This window comes from Chiloscyllium punctatum, chromosome 3 (assembly GCF_047496795.1).
Source record: "Chiloscyllium punctatum isolate Juve2018m chromosome 3, sChiPun1.3, whole genome shotgun sequence".
Taxonomy (NCBI): Eukaryota; Metazoa; Chordata; class Chondrichthyes; order Orectolobiformes; family Hemiscylliidae; genus Chiloscyllium; species Chiloscyllium punctatum.
Genome location: NC_092741.1, coordinates 33,389,418 through 33,408,300, shown reverse-complemented (window position 1 = coordinate 33,408,300; position 18,883 = coordinate 33,389,418). Strand labels below are relative to the sequence as shown.

The 18,883-nt window shown below is 41.1% G+C and overlaps 1 protein-coding gene across 1 annotated transcript in view; it reads right to left on the bottom strand.

Moving 5' to 3' along the window:
- ppp1cb (protein phosphatase 1, catalytic subunit, beta isozyme) overlaps positions 1-18,883 on the bottom strand; it is a 112,172-nt gene that overhangs the window by 30,357 nt on the left and 62,932 nt on the right. Inside the window, exon 4 of the mRNA XM_072551368.1 lies at positions 703-807. Coding sequence (XP_072407469.1) covers positions 703-807 — 105 coding nt within the window. The remainder of the gene's footprint in view (positions 1-702; positions 808-18,883) is intronic.

The window sequence follows — 18,883 nt, the reverse complement described above, 5'->3', positions numbered from 1 at the left end:
TTAGCTCTTCCCTCTAAGTATCTAAGGCCCCAAACATACCTTCCAGATGAAGCAGCGCTTTATTGGCACTTCACTCAATCTAGTCCACTACACTGGTTGCTCACAATGTGGTCTCCTTTACAGTGGAAAAGAAGCGCAGCCTGGGTGACTGCATTACAGAATACCTACATTCTGGCCACAAAAATGACCCTGAAATTCCAGCTGCCTGCCACTTTAACACACCACCCTGTTCCCTTGCCAATATCTGTGTGTCAGGCTTGCTGCAGTGCTCCAGCGAAGCTCAGCGTAAGCTGGAAGAACAACCCCTCATTTTCGGCTTGGGAAAGCCCGCAGCCTTCTGGACTCTTTATAGAGTTCAATAACATTAGGGTTTGAACTCTCCCACGTCCTAGCTCCCCACCCCCACACACCAGGCCTCATTATCACAGTCTGCAACCATTGTTAGCCACGTACAGTCTCCACTAACAGCTATTTATCCTCCTAGCCAGTCCGCTATCCACTCCTTTGTCTGTCCGACTGTTCTTCAGTTTCCTTGGGCTCTATCTCTACCTATCATTTACTCGCTACCCCCCTCACCTCCATCCTATCTTCTGCATAAAACCAACATTTTCCTTGCTAACATCAGCTCTGAATAAGGGTCACCAGGCCCAAAATGTTAACCTGCTGAGATTTTCCAGCTATGTGTATAAAAAAGGAACTAACCTCCATGACAACAGAAAATCTTCTCATCCACAATGGCTGCGATGGGCAGACAGTTGAAGCAGTCTGTGAATGTTTTCCAAAGCTTGATATTAAAACGCCTCTTGCCTGTTTGGTTAAGAAAAAATAGCTCAGAGGAATTACATCTTTAATAATTGTTAATCAGTTGAAGTTTATCCCAGCACCCCTCATATAAAATCTCTAAGAGGAAATAATATTAAACAGACTGATTGAGATTTGGAACACATTGCTACAAGCTCTCTTTTGATTGTTTAAACTTCTACCACAGGGAACAAAGTGTTTTATAACTTGGCCCCCTTATACCTGAGCCACTGCAATGTTGTTAATTACCTATCAGGAGAACATAATTCAAGTGCAACCAAAATTGGCCAAGATGTTTGAGTACTGAAATACTTAGCATTAACAACGATATCTTGTCTTCCATATCAAGTTCTTCAAAGCTAATCACAAGATATGCCTTTTTAGCATCAATCAGCTGAACATTAAACAAAAAAAAATCAAGAGGGATCATTATGTAGGGGACACAGTTTTTGATTAAGGAGCAGGCTTAATCAGGATTGGAGGGAAAAAATATTTTCACCCAGAGGATGGCGTGTAGCTGGAACTCGATTCCTAAAAGCGTGGTAGAGGCAAGAGCTCTCAAGACATTTTAGTAGTATTTAGATGAGTAATTGAAACCTCTTAGCACACAAGGCTATGTGCTGGAAAATGGTACAGGGATGTATCTCTACATCCGAAATGCTTGGGATCAGCTGCTTTGTGGAAATCTGAATTTTACGGTTTTTAGAACTAATGTAGCGACCCCTGTAGGGGGCAGGGCAGCAACTCAATCAAACATAAATACTGTACTGCAGCAAAAACGTATGAATACTCACACTAAGTTGGATAAATAAAGACTAGAAATACTACCACACTTTATTTATATAGTGTACTGATAAATGAAATTCATTGACCATAAATATGCAACAACAATTTATTTCCATACAAAACATTCCAATAAAAACATTCGGTAAAACTCAAACATACACAGCTTCAGCATTATGACAGGTGACAGTTTTATAAAGGCTTCTTCAAGTGTCATTTGTCTCATTAACATAGGTTCCTGTCTAAGCAATCTCTCTTTAATTGAGTAAATTGCCATAATCTCTTGCTCACCAATAAATGTATGTTGCTCAAGGCCAGCAATTAACAGATCACACATTTTCACCATATCAATGGAGACTTTTTCCAACTGTGTTCACTAACTCAGCATCACTACTATCTTCACACTTATCTGTACAGGAACCTGTATTTAAAACCAGTTCAACAATGTTCCTATCGCTCAAGGAATGCACGACAGGCACATTATTGTCGATGTTCAGCATTTCTTCAATGTCAGCTTCATGTAATATATTTACACTTTCGCCTGAAAAATTGTATGCATAAGTAACAAGGCTTGCTATCATCTTTTTCTCTTCAGTGACATGAAATCCTTCAAACTCTTCATCTGGAGGTTCATTTACAAGAAACATTGTTGTAGGCCAGAGTCTGTGCCAAGCATTTTTTAATATTGCTTTATCAACATCATTCCAACTGCTTAAATAGCATCCTTAAGACTAAAGTCTTTCAGCAAGTCTTGAATTCCTACTTCTCTATTGACTGCAGCAAGCATACTGTTTAAAAAATAGTCTTTATAATTGCTCTTCACGGAGCGTAGAGCTCCTTGGTCACAAGGCTGTAATACCGATGTCACATTGGGGGCAAGTAAATGCCAAACACATTACTTTTCACAAGTTGTTCAGCAGGGGGCTGTGCAGAGCAGTTGTCAAGGAACAATAACATTTTACACTTTTCTTCCAGTCCAGCTTATCTGCATGGAGCTCGTTCTGCTGGTACGAAGTGTTTACTGAACCAGTCGGAAAAATTTTTCCGGGTTACCCATGCTTTCTTGTTTGCATAATAATGCACAAGCAAATTGCATACACCTTTAAGACATCTCAGATGTTTGCTTTTCCCGAGCACTGCCAATTTCACTGTGTGTACCTGCAGCATTGACACACCAAGAATAGTTAATCTGTCCTTAGTTTCCTTAAAACCTGTTGGCGTTCTCTCATTAGCTGTTGGTAATGTTTTTCTCAGGACAGCGCCAGTAGAGAGCTGTTTCATCAGCACTGTAAATTTGTTCAGGACTAAGGTTTTCATCAGATATCAGTTTGGCAAATCCACCAACATAATTTTCAGCAAAGCCTTTTTGCCACAGGTTTTCAGGTATTTCACACCATTACGCTTCTTGAATTTCTGCAGCCAACCTTCTAAATAGTCACATTCGCCTTTAATGTTCAGTTTTTTAAGATTTTTCTAGCTTGTTTCAGAATCAAACCAGTCAGTGGCATACGTTCACTTCTTCGTTGTCTAATCCACTCCAGCACACGACTAAGATCTTCATTTTTTGACCTATGCGGTGTTTTCCTATTTTTCATTACAGTCATCACTGTCACATTAAAACTTCAGTAACTTGTCTTTGTTTCTTCAAATCTTAGACAGTGGTAGTTCCAACACCATGTTCTTCAGTAAGATGCCGCACAGCCACATCAAAAACAAGCTTCTGCAATAACTCTACTTTCTGCATTATTGATAATGACAGATGTTTCCTTTTCTTTATATTATTGTTAGCCAGAAATGTACCTGGCTAGCATTAATTCCTGATGAAGGGCTTTTGCCCGAAACATCGATTTTCCTGCTCCTTGGATGCTGCCTGACCTGCTGTGCTTTTCCAGCACCACTCCAATCTAAACTCTGGTTTCCAGCATCTGCAGTCCTTACTTTTGCCGAGAGATATACCTGTGCCTCTTTTTGACATTTTCACTCAAATTTAACAATTTAACACAGTAAAAACAATGCACAACTGGGCCATGCTGCCACATTGGTCGAGTGGGTGCAGCCTTCGCCCACCAAGAAAACCCGTTATGTTGCAGTGACACGACTGACGCCGCTCACTCCAGAACAATCTTCGGTTTTCGGAGCTTTTCGGTTTTTGGATGCTCGTAGAAAGGGATACGTACCTGTATTACAATAAACAGATGCTTAATAGTTTCATGGACCCAATGGGCCCAAGGTAGTTTTTCTATGCTGTAAATGTTCTCAATCTCCCTAACTCTAAATGGCAAAAAGTATTGGGAGGATTATACCAGTATTGTTGTCCTGTTCCCCCCCCCCCACCTCCACACGCAAGTCAAAGCAAAATGCTCAGAGACACAGTGCAGTTTTACCTCCTTCATCTTTATTCCGGACCCTGTAGAGAGAGAGAACGATCGCCCATGTGCACAGAGACATGAATTCACAGTCTTCTCTGGAACAGCAGTTTCCAAATGAATTGTATAGTTATTTTACAGGGAGGAACATTCAGATAAGGCAACATACATATTAATTGAGTGACCGTTACAATCAGCAAATGTCAATAGTAAAGATTAAGCCATCTGCTGTTATACAACGAAAAGCTGACTTCATATAATGAATACTTTTAACCTTGTTAAACTGACCTCACATACTGAATGCTTTGAATATTGTTAAATGGTTCTACAAAATGACTACTTTTCCGCCTTGTTAACCCATTACCCTTGCCTCCAGCAACCCATTGTTAACTGTAAGTCTGAGTTATCTGATCTGAGTCATGCTCAGCTGAACCTCCTGTTTCAAAATAGTCAGAACTTAACTCTTTTCCTGCCTGCTTATACCCTAGCTCATTCTCACCAGAGTGAGATTATCTGTAACAGGAAAGGACAAACAGAAGGTTCAAGGGTGATCAAATATAAATCGTTAAAAATTACTGCAAGTTTTTGATAGAAGATATACAGCAAATCTAAACTATATGTTGAGTTTTCACAATGAAACATGCAACACATTTCAAAGAAGCATTATATAACAAAATACATCAAGCCATATAAGGAGGTATCAAGAAAACCAACAACTTGCTCAAGAAGGTAGGTTTTCAGAGTATTTTAAAAATAAGAAATTAGGGTAGAGGGGGAATTCCAAAGCACAATGCAATAGTAATTTATTGGACAGCCACCAACACTAGAGTGATTGAGAATGGAATGCTAAACAGCCCAGAATTGAAGGAGTGTAGATTTATAAGAAGGTTGTAAAAGATATTTCAAAAAAAGAACAAGGATAGAGATTTAAATGTAAAGATGAAAATTTTAAGATTGAGGTATTGTTTAATCAGAAGCCATTATATATCAAAAAGCAGTTGTGATGGTGAATAGCACTTAGTGAGAGTAAGACACAGTCAATTGAGTTTCATGAGACTTTAAACTAATAGAGAGCAGAATGTGGAAGGCTGGCGAGACACTTGTTGCCATTCCCTAACTGCCTTTGTGAAGCCAAGAATGCACTACCTTCTGTTTAATGCAGAAGTTTCAGGGTCATTCGCTCCCTACTCTACATTATGCTGCCAGCACTAGTGAAAGGTGAAGGAAGAGTCTAGAAGATGTGATCGTGACTTAGCCAACTTAGGTTTGCCTGCGAGAGGGGTCTCCAATTTGGCATAAGATTTTGCTAACAAGGACTCTGCAGGGTTGACTAGGTCGTTGATTTGTAAATTCTAGTGTATTGGTGGTTGACCAGTATCCAGCTGCATTCAATATTTTTTGGCTTGCAGGAGTTTTTAGTGAATTAATTTATTTTCTAGGCCACTTCAGAGGGCAGCTAATGGTCAATCATATTACGGAGAGCCTGGAGTCATATGTACACCAACAGATTACTTCCTTAAAAGGACATTAGGAAACCAGCTTGTTTTTAACTTCAATATTTCTATTACTTTCAAAAGATAAACAAACACATGCCTGAACAGGATTCATTTGACGTCTTTTGCAAGGAAAAGGTGGGTGTGGGATTAAATTGTTCAGCTGCTTCCAAGATTCTCCCTCCATACAACAAGACTCTACAATTTTATATTCTTTGTATTCAAATAATTTTACTAAACAAATCAGTTGCAAATTTGAGTCCTGGATTGCTTTGTCTTATTGGGCTGTTCTTTAGTTGCTTTATGTAACCTGTCAACCTCCAACTTAGTGGAAGAGAACTTTAAAGGGTTTTGTTTTCTTTTTTTGAGTCCGTTGAGTCCCAGAATATTGAAGCAACTGGGTGAAACAATGAATGCTTTTTGTCCGCCAATATTCTGTTGCCAAGCACAAAACGACAACATGCAGCAAGAATCTTAACTTTCAAACCAAATGCAGGTATGATCTGTCATATTTGTATGGCGGTTGAAGTAGACAGAATCAAACTAGCTTTTGAAATGGAATATATATTTAATTCCTCTTCAGATCTTTTAAAGAAGCACTCACTCAAGGGGCTAATTTAGATTTCTGGCACTGAGCTACAAATATAACAATTAATTAATTGCAGTAAATGAAGCCCACCCTTTCCATTCCACGGAATCTCAATGCAGTGCAGGAGCCGGCCATTCTGCCCATTGATCATGTACAGAGAAATCTTGATTATCCAGCATTCAATTAACCAAATTTCAGATTATCCAAACAAGATCGCAAGGTCCCAATGCTTGGCTAACTCTCTTATCTGGCACTTGATTAACCAAATGAAATAATCCCCACTCATGTCTTTCGGATAGTTGATGTGCCTCTATACTAGCTTTTCAAACAAGCACATTGCCGAGTGACAATCTCCTGCTTTTGTCCTCATCTCCTTGCACACTTTTTCTTCTATTATTAAAAAAAAAATCTAACACCCTCTTAAATGTCTCAACTGAACTTACCTGACAAGATTTCAGGCAGTACACTCCACACTTTAACTACTCTATGTGGAAAAACGTTCTCTCACCATGCTTGCATCTCTGGCTCGTCACTTCAAATACATGCCCTTGCATTCTTATTCCCTTAACAAGAACGTTTTCTCCCCATTACTCTATCCAGCCCATCCTTGATTTTGAAAACCTCCAACAAATCTCCTCAGCCTTCTTCTCACCAAGGTCAAAAACTCTAACTTCAACTGATCCTCAATAAAGCTTCCCATTTCCAGAGTCACAGAGCTGTACAGCATGGAAGCACACTCTTTGGTCCAAAACGTCCAGGCCGACCTAAATTATCCTAAATTAATCTAGTCTTATTTGCCAGTATTTGGCCCATATCCCTCTAAACCTTTTCTATTCAAATACCCATCGAGATGCCTTTTAAATGTTGTAATTGTACCAGCCTCCACCACTTCCTCTGGCAGCTCATTTCATACACATACCATCCAATGCGTGAAAAAGTTGCTGCTTAGGTCTCTTTCATATCCTTCCCCTCTCACCTTGAACCTACGCCTTCTACTTTTGGACTTCCCTATTCTGGGAAACTATCTTGGCTATTCATCCTATCCATGTCCCTCATGATTTTGTAAACTTCTATAAGATCACTCCTTAGTCTCCAACGCTCCAGGGAAAACAGCCCCAGCCTGTTCAGCCTCTCCCTATAGCTCAAACCCTGCAGCCTTGACAACATCCTTGTAAATCTTTTCTGAACTCTTTCAAGTTTTACAACATCGTTCCTATAGCTGGGAGACCAGAATTGTGTGCAGTATTCCAAAAGTAGCCTAAACAATGTTCAGTGCAACCACGACATGATCTCCCAATGCCTGTATTCAATGCACTGACCAATAAAGGGAAGCATATCAAACACCTCCTTCACTATCCTGTCAACCTAGGGTTCTACTTTCAAGAAGCTGTAAACTTGCACTCTAAGGTCTTTGTTCAGCAACACTCCTTAGGACCTTACCATTAAGCGTACATGTCGTGTCCTGATTTGCCTTTCCAAATTACAGCACCTCACTTTTATCTAAATGAAACTCTATCTGCCACTCCTCGGCCCACTAGCCCAACTGATCAAGGTCCCATTGAACTCTGAGATAACCGCCTTCGCTGACCAGTACACCTCCAATTTTGGTGTCATCTGCAAATTTACTAACAATACCACCCATGTTCACATCCAAACCATTCATATAAAATGATGAAAAGCAGTGGACTCAGCACCAATCCTTGTGGCACACCACTGGTCACAGGCCTCCAAGTCTGAAAAGCAACCCTCCACTATCACCGCCTGTATTCTACCTTCGAACCAATTCTGTATCCAAATGGCTAGTTCTCCCTGTATTTCACATGATCTAACCAGTTTACCATAAGGAATACAGAAAACCAGAAATAAGCACAGATGGTGGTTACTTGGCCCTTTGACTCTGTACCACCATTTAATACAATCGTAGCCTACTCCTGTACCTATTTTCTGTGTTTTTCTGTTAGTCATGGTAAATTGGTTAGCAAGGTTAGATCACGTGCAACACACAAAGTTATTCCCACCCTCTTTCCCATACCCCTTTAGCCAAAAGAGCCATTTTCAGCTTCCTCTTGAAGATATCTAATGAACTGCCCCCAACAGCTTTCTGTGAGAGAGAAGTCCACAGGTTCACAACTCGAAATTCTTCCTAATGTCAGTTCTAAATTGCTTACCCCTCATTCTTAGACTGTGATCCCTTTTCTGGATTTCCCCAACACTGGGAGCACTCTTCCCACATCTAGCCTGTCCTGTCCAATCAGGATATTATTTGTTTCTGCGAGATCCATCCTCATTCTTCTAAATTCTAGCGAATATCAGCCCAGCCGATCCAGTCTTTCCTCATATGACAATCCTACCATCATGGGAATCAGTCTGGTGAAGCTTCACTGGACTCCCTCAATAACAAGAATGTCTTTTCTTATTGTAGGAGACCAAAACTACACACAATTCTCAAGGAATGGCCTCACCAATGCCCCGTATAACTGCAGAAAGAATCCTTACTTGGTTACTCAAATCCTCCTGCTATGAAGAACATGCCATTAGCTTTCCTGTTGTATTTGCATGCTAATCTTCAGCGACTGTTCCACCATGACACCCAGGTCTCACTGTCTCTCACCTTTTCCTAAACTGCCACCATTGAAATTATAATCTGCCTTCCTGTTTTTGCAACCAAAGGGGGTAACCTCATTTTTCCACATTATCTTGCATTTGCCCACTCAGCCAGTCTGTCCAAATCACCCTGCAGCCTCTTAGAATCCTCCTCACAGCACACACTGCCACCCAGCTTAGTGTCATTGGCAAATTTGGAGATATTGCATTCAATTCCTTCATCCAAACTGTTAATGTACCTTATATTGTGAACTTTGCTGAATGCCTTACTGAAGTCCATACATATCACATCCACATCTCTGCCCTCATCAATCCTCTTCAGCACTTATTCAAAAATCTCAATCAAGTCAGTGAGACACTATTTCCCACACAAAGGTCTGGAACAATTTTTTAAAATTGCTTCTGCATTCTCTCCAATGCATTTCCGACCAAAGGAGTTACTTATCAACTATTAGGAGAATCTACTGGAATAGCGAGCAGTAAAGTTGAAAGGAACAGACAATCCTGAGGAACCATCTCTCAGCAGTTGGCTCCACAACATCAGAGACTTGGGCACCAGCCATCTGGCTATGCTTTCGCTCCATGACATTCGCGGTTGCTGGCATGAGAAGAGTAATGGAGAATTTCAGAGTTCACAAATAGATAAGGGTCTTAATATAGTAATCGAATGATCTACAGAATGAGAAACAACCATAACCCTTCACAAACTAATGAAACAATCAAGGATTGGCATTCACCCATGCTACTCGATCAAAATAAATTGAACTACTGCATAAAACAAAAATGGTTTCTACGATTAAAATGTTAAAAATCTGACATGAGTGCGCAAAATTGTTTAATTCTGAATGCAAGTTAGGAAAATTCTAAGCTGGAACTGTGAAACAATGAGTAGGGCTAAGGGAAGGCCTGTTACAGAATGGCACTCGGTAAATTACACCTCCAGAAAGTTAGCACAGATAGCAGCTGAAATCTCCCAGGTTGTTACAATTCTGTGGCTTGGTAACTTAAATCTCTAATTCAATAACACAAAGTATGATATTTAATTTAGTTGGAAGGACCACATATCAGTGTTTGTGGCCAAAATCAACTCAGAGGAAGTTCCTATTACACTCTTACCCAAGACTGGCTGTGGTGATTCTTGAGAATAACTAACTATTTACTGAAGTTTCCATTTGACAGAATCATTTCATGGCAGCTCACAAGTATGAGTAGCACTGAGAAAGGGGAAATGGATAACACTGAACGGCAAGGAAGGGGTGGACAACATTAAGGGGAAAGGAACAAAAAAAGGAAGGAACAATGCTTTTCAGCATGGAAGAAAGAAGAATGCCAGTGTCAGTTGGATTGTATTGGGAGGGGTGGAGTGAAATAGAGAAATGGCAGGTGGGCATAGGAGGGGGGATAGAGTGGCAACTTGAAATCAGTGGAAAGGTAAATGAAACTGGTGACAGAAAAAGCAAAGCTGACTGGATTAAAAAAAAAGTGTACCATATGCGATCAGCAATGAAAATAATCAGGTGATAGAGAAAAGTAGCAGAATGAATTTTAATGGTTGGCACGAGTGTTTCAAGTTAGCTAACAGTGACACTGCACCCCACCCAAATTTGCATCTCTGAATCGAACTATAATTGGAAGTGTGGAAAAAGAGGCAATGGTGTGAACACAAATCAGAGTGCTTAGATATACCAGTTAATCTTTTTAAAATTCTCTTATAAGATGTGGATGTCTCTGGCTAAGCCAGCATTTATTGCCCAACCCTGACTGTCTCAGAACAGTTAGGAGTCAACCACATTGCTGTGGGTTTAGAGTCATGTAAGCCAAACCAGGTAAGACGGCAGATTTCCTTCCCTAAAGTACATTAGGGAAACAGAAAGGTTCTTCCTGACAATCAATAGTGGATTCCTGGTCATCATTAAACCCTTACTTTTTCCACAAGCACAAATTTTTGGATTTCCTTTCAGTTTTTTTTAAATCTCTCCAATTAAACTATGGGATGTTAGGTGCACTTACAGCTCAAATGAGAGTCAAGAGTTGCACAACACAGAAACAAGCTCTTCAGACCCACTCGCCCACGCCGACCAGATATCCTAAATTAATGGAGTCCTATTTGCCAGCATTTGGCCCATATCCGTCTTCCCTTCCTATTCATGAATGCATCCAGATGCCTTTTAAGTGTTGTATTTGTACCAGCCTCAACCACTTCCTATGGCAGCTCATTCCACGCGCACATTACCCTTTGCATGAAGAAGTTGCTCCTTAGGTCTCTTTTATATCTTTCCCTTCTCACCTTAAATCTGCGCCCTCTAGTTTTGGACTCCCCTACCCTTGAAGGGGGGTGTGGGGGAGCTTTTGGCTATGCACCCTATCCATGCCCCTCATGATTTTGTAAACCTCTATAAAAGTCAGCCCTAGCCTCTGATGGTCCAGGGAAAATAGCCCCAGCCTATCCAGCCTCTCCTTATAGGTCAAACCCTACTCCCACTCCTTCCCTTATTTTGTGAAATGCTTGTCATATTGTACGCCTGGTCCCTGGCTCCCTGTCCTCTGCAAAAAGTAGGTATTGCCTCTGGGAGCTACAGCAATTAACTGGCCACTTCATAACTTGAAGGCAGACAAGCTTCCAGAAGCCAGTCCTGCTCCTGACCCTTCCACCCAAAATTCCAGGCTTTTAGAGAGTGGGTTTGTAGGCAGTAGGGAGACCCTTTGCAGGACTTTTTAAAAAGGTTTCTCCTCCCTTTCCCAAGCCCACCACATTCACGCCTGTCAAGGGCAGGCGAATGGAAAACTCAGCCCTGGTTGCCAACGTCAGTGGCCTAACCAAAACCCGATAAAGGCTGCACAACGTAAAACATTAGCATGACATCTTATGACAGGAAAAGATCCACTAGCCCATCAAGACTTTCTCACATTATGAGGGCCAGCTGGATCATTGACTAAATACTCCCCCTCTCAGTGTGACGACTTGCCTCATGTCAAGCTTATTAACAAAGCCATTCCCAGTTTTCTTTTTTTTTTGCAAGTGTAAACTTTCATGAACCTGTTAACTTCTGCTTTGTGGAAGTAAATTTGCAGCTTTTAGAAACAAGCTGTTCTTTTTTTAATTCTTTCACAGGATATAGACACAGCTGGCATGCACTGTATTTAATACCTGCCCCTGATTGCGCACAATGTGACAGTGAGCCATCTTCCACAACAGCTGCAGTCCACATGGTGCAGAAATACCTACTGCTCCTTGGGGAGGAGGGAAGGGAGGGAGGGAGGGAATTCTAGGATTTTCACTCAGCATATCATATTCCTGACCTTACAGATGGTGGACAGGTTTTGGACAGTCAAGATAAAAGTTGCTTACGGAAGCATTTCCACTTTCTGACCAACTCTCCTAAAGTTTGTGCATGGCTGGTCCAGTTCGGGTTCTGGACAATGATAATCCAATTCCCTATCCTGGAGTTCAGCTGTGATAGTGCCATTGTACAAAGGAGATGGGCACTTATATGATGCAAATGTCACTTGCCATTTATCAGGCTGTGTCTGAGTGTTGTCCTTTTTTTTGGGTGCATATGGACGTGGACTTTTTCAGTACCTGTAAATGGCACTGAAGTAATTGCACTTTCCAGAATGAAATCTTATTGCAAAAATTGAACATTTTGACACAAACCTCTGACAGATTTTGATATGATGCCAGTTGATGGTAATTCCAGACAAATCAAATGCCAGAGTGAACCGTGGCTTGATATACTGCAAGCTTTATTGTGCTTTGTGTTTACTGTGGTAGACAGTGACAAGAGGCTGCCAACGTTTTTTTAACAGTGGAATAACAAGTTTATATGGCAAAAGAAAGACACAAATCGTATCATAATATACAAAAATCACTGAAACAATTTGACTGGAAGTATCGAAAAAAAAGTTATCCATTTTATTCCCCAGCAATACCTTTATAGATAGATACATCTCTAAAAACCTACCCTGATCGCCATACTAAAGCTTCTTGCTGAGCTGACAGGGTTATAATCAGCTCCTTTTCAGCAAATTGCTATGCATTCACTAGGTACATTCTTCAGGGAATCTCTCTCGCCCAGATATCCTGAAAACAAACTAAGTGACTTTATTAGTTAACCCTAAATGCACTGAACTTTTTAAATGTCTTCCTCTCGGACACCTCCACAGCCTTCTGTAGCTTTCTTTAGAATTCTAAGCACAAGATCTCTCTCTAGCCCTGACCACTTGAAGACTGCTAATAATAGCACATCTGCTGTTGTGGCTCTCTTCTCCCCTGAAAGAACCTGCTTCTGGTGCATTTTTTCCCCCGTCTGATGTTTCAAAAATGTAAGTCAGAAAAGACCCGAGCAATTATCTAATCAATAATCAATTTTTCCATCACTTTTACAACTCAAGTTCTTTAAAAAACAACTCATTGTTATAAAGATTCATAAACGGAACACAAGAATAAATAGAATGAGTAAAGAGAATTAGCTCATCATGTCCGTGCTGGATCTTTAAGAGGTACTCTATCACACTCCATGTTTCTCATTCAAACAAGCAGCAGCAAGTCATTCAGACCATTCAGCCTGCTCCACCGTTCAATAAGGTCGTGGCTGATCAAACTAATCTTAAATCTGCATTCATGGCTCCTTCAGTAACCTTTCACCCCCTTATCAAAAAACGTATCCATCTCAGTCTTAAAAATATTCAAGGACTCTGCTGCCAGCAACTTTCCAGGAAGGGAGTTCCAAAGACTCTCAGCCAGAGAGAAATTCTCCTCATTGCTACATTAAAAATTAGTGGTTTCCCATTTAAACTACTCATCCCCTGATTTAGATTTTTCCATTGGAAAAAACAGCCTCCCCACATCTCCTCTGCTAGAACTCCTCAGGATATTTCAATCAAATTTCCTCATTGGTCTAAACTGCAACAGATAAGCCTAGACTAACTTTTCCTTATTAGACAACCTATGTATCCCAGGTATTAGTCTGATAAACCTGATCTCAACCGGCTCCAAAACATTTACATTCTTCCTTTAAAAAGGCATCTAACACTGTGCCCCAGAAGTAGTTTTACTGATGCCACATATAACTTAAGTATAACCTAAATTTTATATTCAGTTTCCCTTATGATAAATGATAATATTCCAATAGATTTTCTGATTACTTGCTGTACTTGCATACTAATCTTCTGTGATTCATGCGTTAGGACATCAGGATAACATTGTATCTCTGAGTCCAGAACTGGCTCAAAAGTCAAAGACAGAGGATGGCGGTGGAGGATTGCTTTTCAGACTGAAGTCCTGTGCCCAGCAGTGTGCCACAAGGATCAATGCTGTGTCCACTGCTTTTTGTCATTTATATATATGATTTGGATGTGAACGTAGATGGTATGGTTAGTACGTTTGTTAATGACACCTAATTTGGAAATGTTAGTGGACAGCGAAGGTGGTACAACAGGATCTTGACCAGTCGGGCTCATGGACTGAGGAGTGGCAGATGGAGTTTAATTTAGATAAGTGTGAGGTGCTGCATTTTGGAAAGGTAAATCAGGGCAGGGCTTACACACATAATGGTAAGTTCCTGGGGAATATTGCTGAACAAAGTGATATTGGGGTGCAAATTAATAGTTCCTTTAAAGTGGAATTGCAGGTAGATAGGATGGCAAAAGCAGCTTTTGGTATGCTTGCCTTTGTTGGTCAGCACAGAGTACAGGAGTTAGGAGGTCATGTTGGAGTTGTACAGGACATTGGTTCAGCCACTTTTGAGATATTGCATGTAATTCTGGTCTCCCTGATATCGGAAGGATGTTGTGAAACTTTAAAGGATTCAGAAAAGACTCAAGGATGTTGCCAGGGTTGGAGGGTTTGAGTTATAGGAAGCGGCTGAATAGGCTGGGGCTGTTTTACCTGGAGTGTCAGATACTGAGGAGTGACCGTATACAGGTTTATAAAATCATGAGGGGCATGGATAGGGCGAATAGACAAGTCATTTCCCTGGGGTAGGGGAGTCCAGAACTAGAGGGCACAGATTTAAGGTGAGAGGGGAAAGATTTAAAAGGGACCTAAGGGGCAACTTTTTCATGGTACATGTATGGAAGGAGCTACCAGAGGGAGTGGGAGGAGGCTGGCACAATTACAACATTTAAAAGGCACCTGGATAGAATGATTAGGAAGAGTTTAAGAGGGATATGGGCCAAATGCTGACAAGTGGGACTAGATTATTCAAGGCTATCTGGTTGGCATGGAAGAGTTGGACCGAAGGGTCTGTTTCCATTCTGTACAGCTCTGTGACTCTACAATATCTCATCATTTCAAGTTCTTTTATTCTTCCTGTCAAAATGGACAATTTTTGCATTTTTTCATTGTACCATATCTTTACCCACTCACATAACCTATCTTTTTGTATCCTCATTGTCTCTTCACACCTTGCTTTGCTACCTATGTTGACTGCTAACGTTGTAAACATATGTTCTATCCTTCATTCAAGCCCATTATATAAATTCTAAACAAACAATTGAAGTCCTAATCCCAATTCTTGTGACATACGATTTAGTCATTCAGCACAGAAACAGACCTTTTCATCCAACCAGTCCATGCTGACCATAATCCCAAACTGAATTACTCCCACTGGCTGCACTTGGCCCATATCCCTCCAAACATTTCTTATTCATGTGCTTATCCAAACGTCTTTTAAACATTGTAACAGTATCAGTGTCTACCACTTCCTCTGAAAGTTGATTCTACATGCGAATCAGTGCTTTTCCAAAAAAAAAAAATTGCCCCTCATGTCCTTTTTAAAATCTTTCTCCTCTTATCTTAAAAACATGCCGTCTGGTCTTGAAATTTTTTTTAAGAATCCCTACAGTGTGGGAACAGGCCCTTCAGCACAACAAGTCCACACCGACCTTCTGAAGAGTAACCCACCCAGACACATTCCCCCCTATCCTAGCACAGCCAATTCATCTGACCTGCACGTCATTTGGACTGTGGGAGAAAATCAGAGCACCCAGAGGAAACCCACGCAGACACAGGAAGAATGTGCAAACTCCACACAGACAGTCGTCTGAGGCTGGAATCAAACCCGGATCCCTGGCACTGAGGTAGCAGTGTTAACCACTGAGCCACAGCGCCACCCCACCTTTTCTATACCTTCATGATTTTATAAACCTCTATAGGGTCACCCCATAACCCCCTATGCTCTAGTTAAAAAAGTCTCAGCCTATCTTGTAAACATCTTCTCCATTTTACCAAGTGCATTCAAGTCCTTTCCGCCTATCTAGCCTCTCCTTAGAACTCAAACTCTCCATTCCCAACCACCTCCTGGTAAACCTTTTCCAAACCCTCTCCAGCTTAGTAATATCTTTCCTCTAACAGGGCGAACAGAACTAGACACAGTACTCCAGAAGAGGCCTCCCCAATGTCTTGAACAACCACAACATGACGTCCCAACTGCTGTACTTGTTGCATTTTGTCAACCTGAAGATCCATTTATGCCTGTTAGCCTCCAATCTTCTATCCATACCAATATGCAATCCCCTACACCATTAAAAACTTTCCACAACAATCTTTGATTTATCAAGTGCCTTCTGCAGTAATGCAGTACATCTAACAGATCTTCTTATCCACAGTACGTTATTTCCTCAAAGAACTCTAATGAATTGGTTAAATACAATTTCCCTTTCACAAAATCATGCTAATTGCCCATTTATCGATTATTAAGTGCCCTGCCAGAACTTTTTAAACAATAGCTTCTAACATTTTCCCTACCACAGATGTCAATCTAACTCACTGTACTTTCCTACTTTGTTTCCATCTCTTCTTGATCAAAGGAGTTACATTCACTGTCTTAAGTCCAAGGGGAAAGGTCCCAAAACAAAAGGGCTTTGAAAATATTTCTTGTAACCGTACCTTTTTTTTATATAATTACCCAATTAAATTTTGAAAGCCATGTTTCATATAACACATTGAGTCAGTGTATTCAAATACACCGTGACTCCTATCATTAGCAGCATAAAATGACTGTTTTTCTCCCAGTGGTTAGCACTGCTGCCTCACAGCGCCAGAGACCCGGGTTCAATTCCCGCCTCAGGCGACTGACTGTGTGGAGTTTGCACGTTCTCCCTGTGTCTGCGTGGGTTTCCTCCGGGTGCTCCGGTTTCCTCCCACAGTCCAAAGATGTGCAGGTCAGGTGAATTGGCCATGCTAAATTGGCCGTAGTGTTAGGTAAATGTAGGGGAATGGGGAGGGGGGGGGGGAACTTGTTGGGCCGAAGGGCCTGTTTCTACACTGTAAGTAGTCTAATCTAATCTAAAAGGAAGTTGAAATCAATTAAAAAATCAAAGATGACAGTATGGTGGGTGAGTGGACCCATCCTGGCTCATGCAGCAGGATGGGATTCGAATACACGACATATTGGGACTCAAGTCCAACATCTTTTTCCCGATAAGGCAACAAAAAGGGTGATGACATCAAGGCTGTCGATATGGTACACAGTGTTCCAAAAGGTATTCGATAGTGCTCAAGTCTGTTGCAAGACGAAGCTGAGATAGTAGTAACGTGGATACAAAATTGGCTGACTGATAAGAAGTAGCAATAAATTTAATGGGTAGATGTCATGCCAAAGAAAAAATGGTAGTAGCGGCCCCCCGAGGAGTTGGAACCCTTACTTCGCCTGGCTGTCTGCATTTATTTTATATATAAATAATGTAGGTCTTAATACACAGTGGGTAATTTTGTAGATTACTAAATATGGGGAGAATTCTCAACGGTCAGGAGGGTAGCTTTGGAACTTGACAAATCGGAAGAATGAGCAAAGTAGTAGACAACGTTCAATGTAGAGCAGCGAGGCCATACATTTTGGTACAATGAACATGAACAGATAATACAAAATAGCAGGCACTGAAGAGTGTGCGAGAGGAGAGACCCCTACATGTACATCTGCATAAGTTAAAAGGTGAGAGGAAAGGCAGAGAGAAAATAATAAGCGTACAGTATTTTGGATTGCAATAATACAGAGTCCGAATTAATCTTTTGCGATTCACGCTCTAGGACAGCCAGATACCCCTACAATATCTCACCATTTAGATAATACTTATTTTACTCTTCCTGCCAAATGGTTAATTTTGCATTTTTTCACATTATAGCCCAAAGTCACATCTTCACCTACTCACTTAAAGCTGAACCCACATAAGACCTCCCCAGAAGTGCTGTGCATAATTCTGGGACCATACCTTAGAAAGGACTTGAATGTATTTGGTAAAACGGAGAAGAGGTTTACAAGGTTCCAGGGTCAAGGGGAGGGAGTAAGGAGTGAACGACAGATGGGGACAGAACCCCAAGAAAGAGAAAAACAACTGGACAGAGAAAGGAATGGACAACAATCTGGCTAGGAACAAGAACACCACGGCACAGGAACAGGCCCTTCAGCCCTCCAAGCCTGCACCGACACATTTTGGTCTTTCCATACTAAAACTGTCCTCACTTACAGGATCTGTACCCCACTATTCCCTTCCGATTCATGTATTTGTCCAGATGTTTCTTGAGTGCTGCTATTGTGTCTACTTCCATCACCTCATTTGGCAATGCATTCCAGGTACGCAACACCCTTTGCACACCTGCCTTGCACACTTTCTCCCCCTCGCACTAGAGCCCGTGTCCCCCAGTAACTGACCCCTCAACACTGGGAAAAAGCCTCATACTTTCCATTCTATCCATGCCATTCACAATCTTATGAACTTCTATCAGGTCTCCCATAACCTCCTGCATATCAGTCTAGCCAACCTTTTGTCATAGATAAAATCCCCCTTACCAGGCAACATCCTGGTAAACCTATTCTGTACCCTCTCCAAAGCATCCACATTCTTCTGGTAGTGATATGACCAGCACTGTAAGCAATGTTCCCCCAAGTATGGCCTAACTAAAGTTCTATAAAGCTGCAGCATAACTTGGCTATCCTTATACTCAATGCCCTTTCCAACGAAGACAAGCATGCCATAGGCCTTTCTTACCTACCTGCTCTGCCACCTCAGTGATCTATGGACCTGTACATCCACATCCCTCTGCATATCAATGCTCCTAAGGGCTCTACCATTCACTATATAATTTTGTTCCATATTTGACGTCCCAAAATGCATCACCTCACATTTGGCTGGATTAAGATTACGTGAAGTCGCAGAAAATGGGGGAGATACTAAACGAATATTTTGCATCAGTTTTTACTGTGGAAAAGGACATGGAAGATATAAAATGTAGGGAAATAGATGGTGAC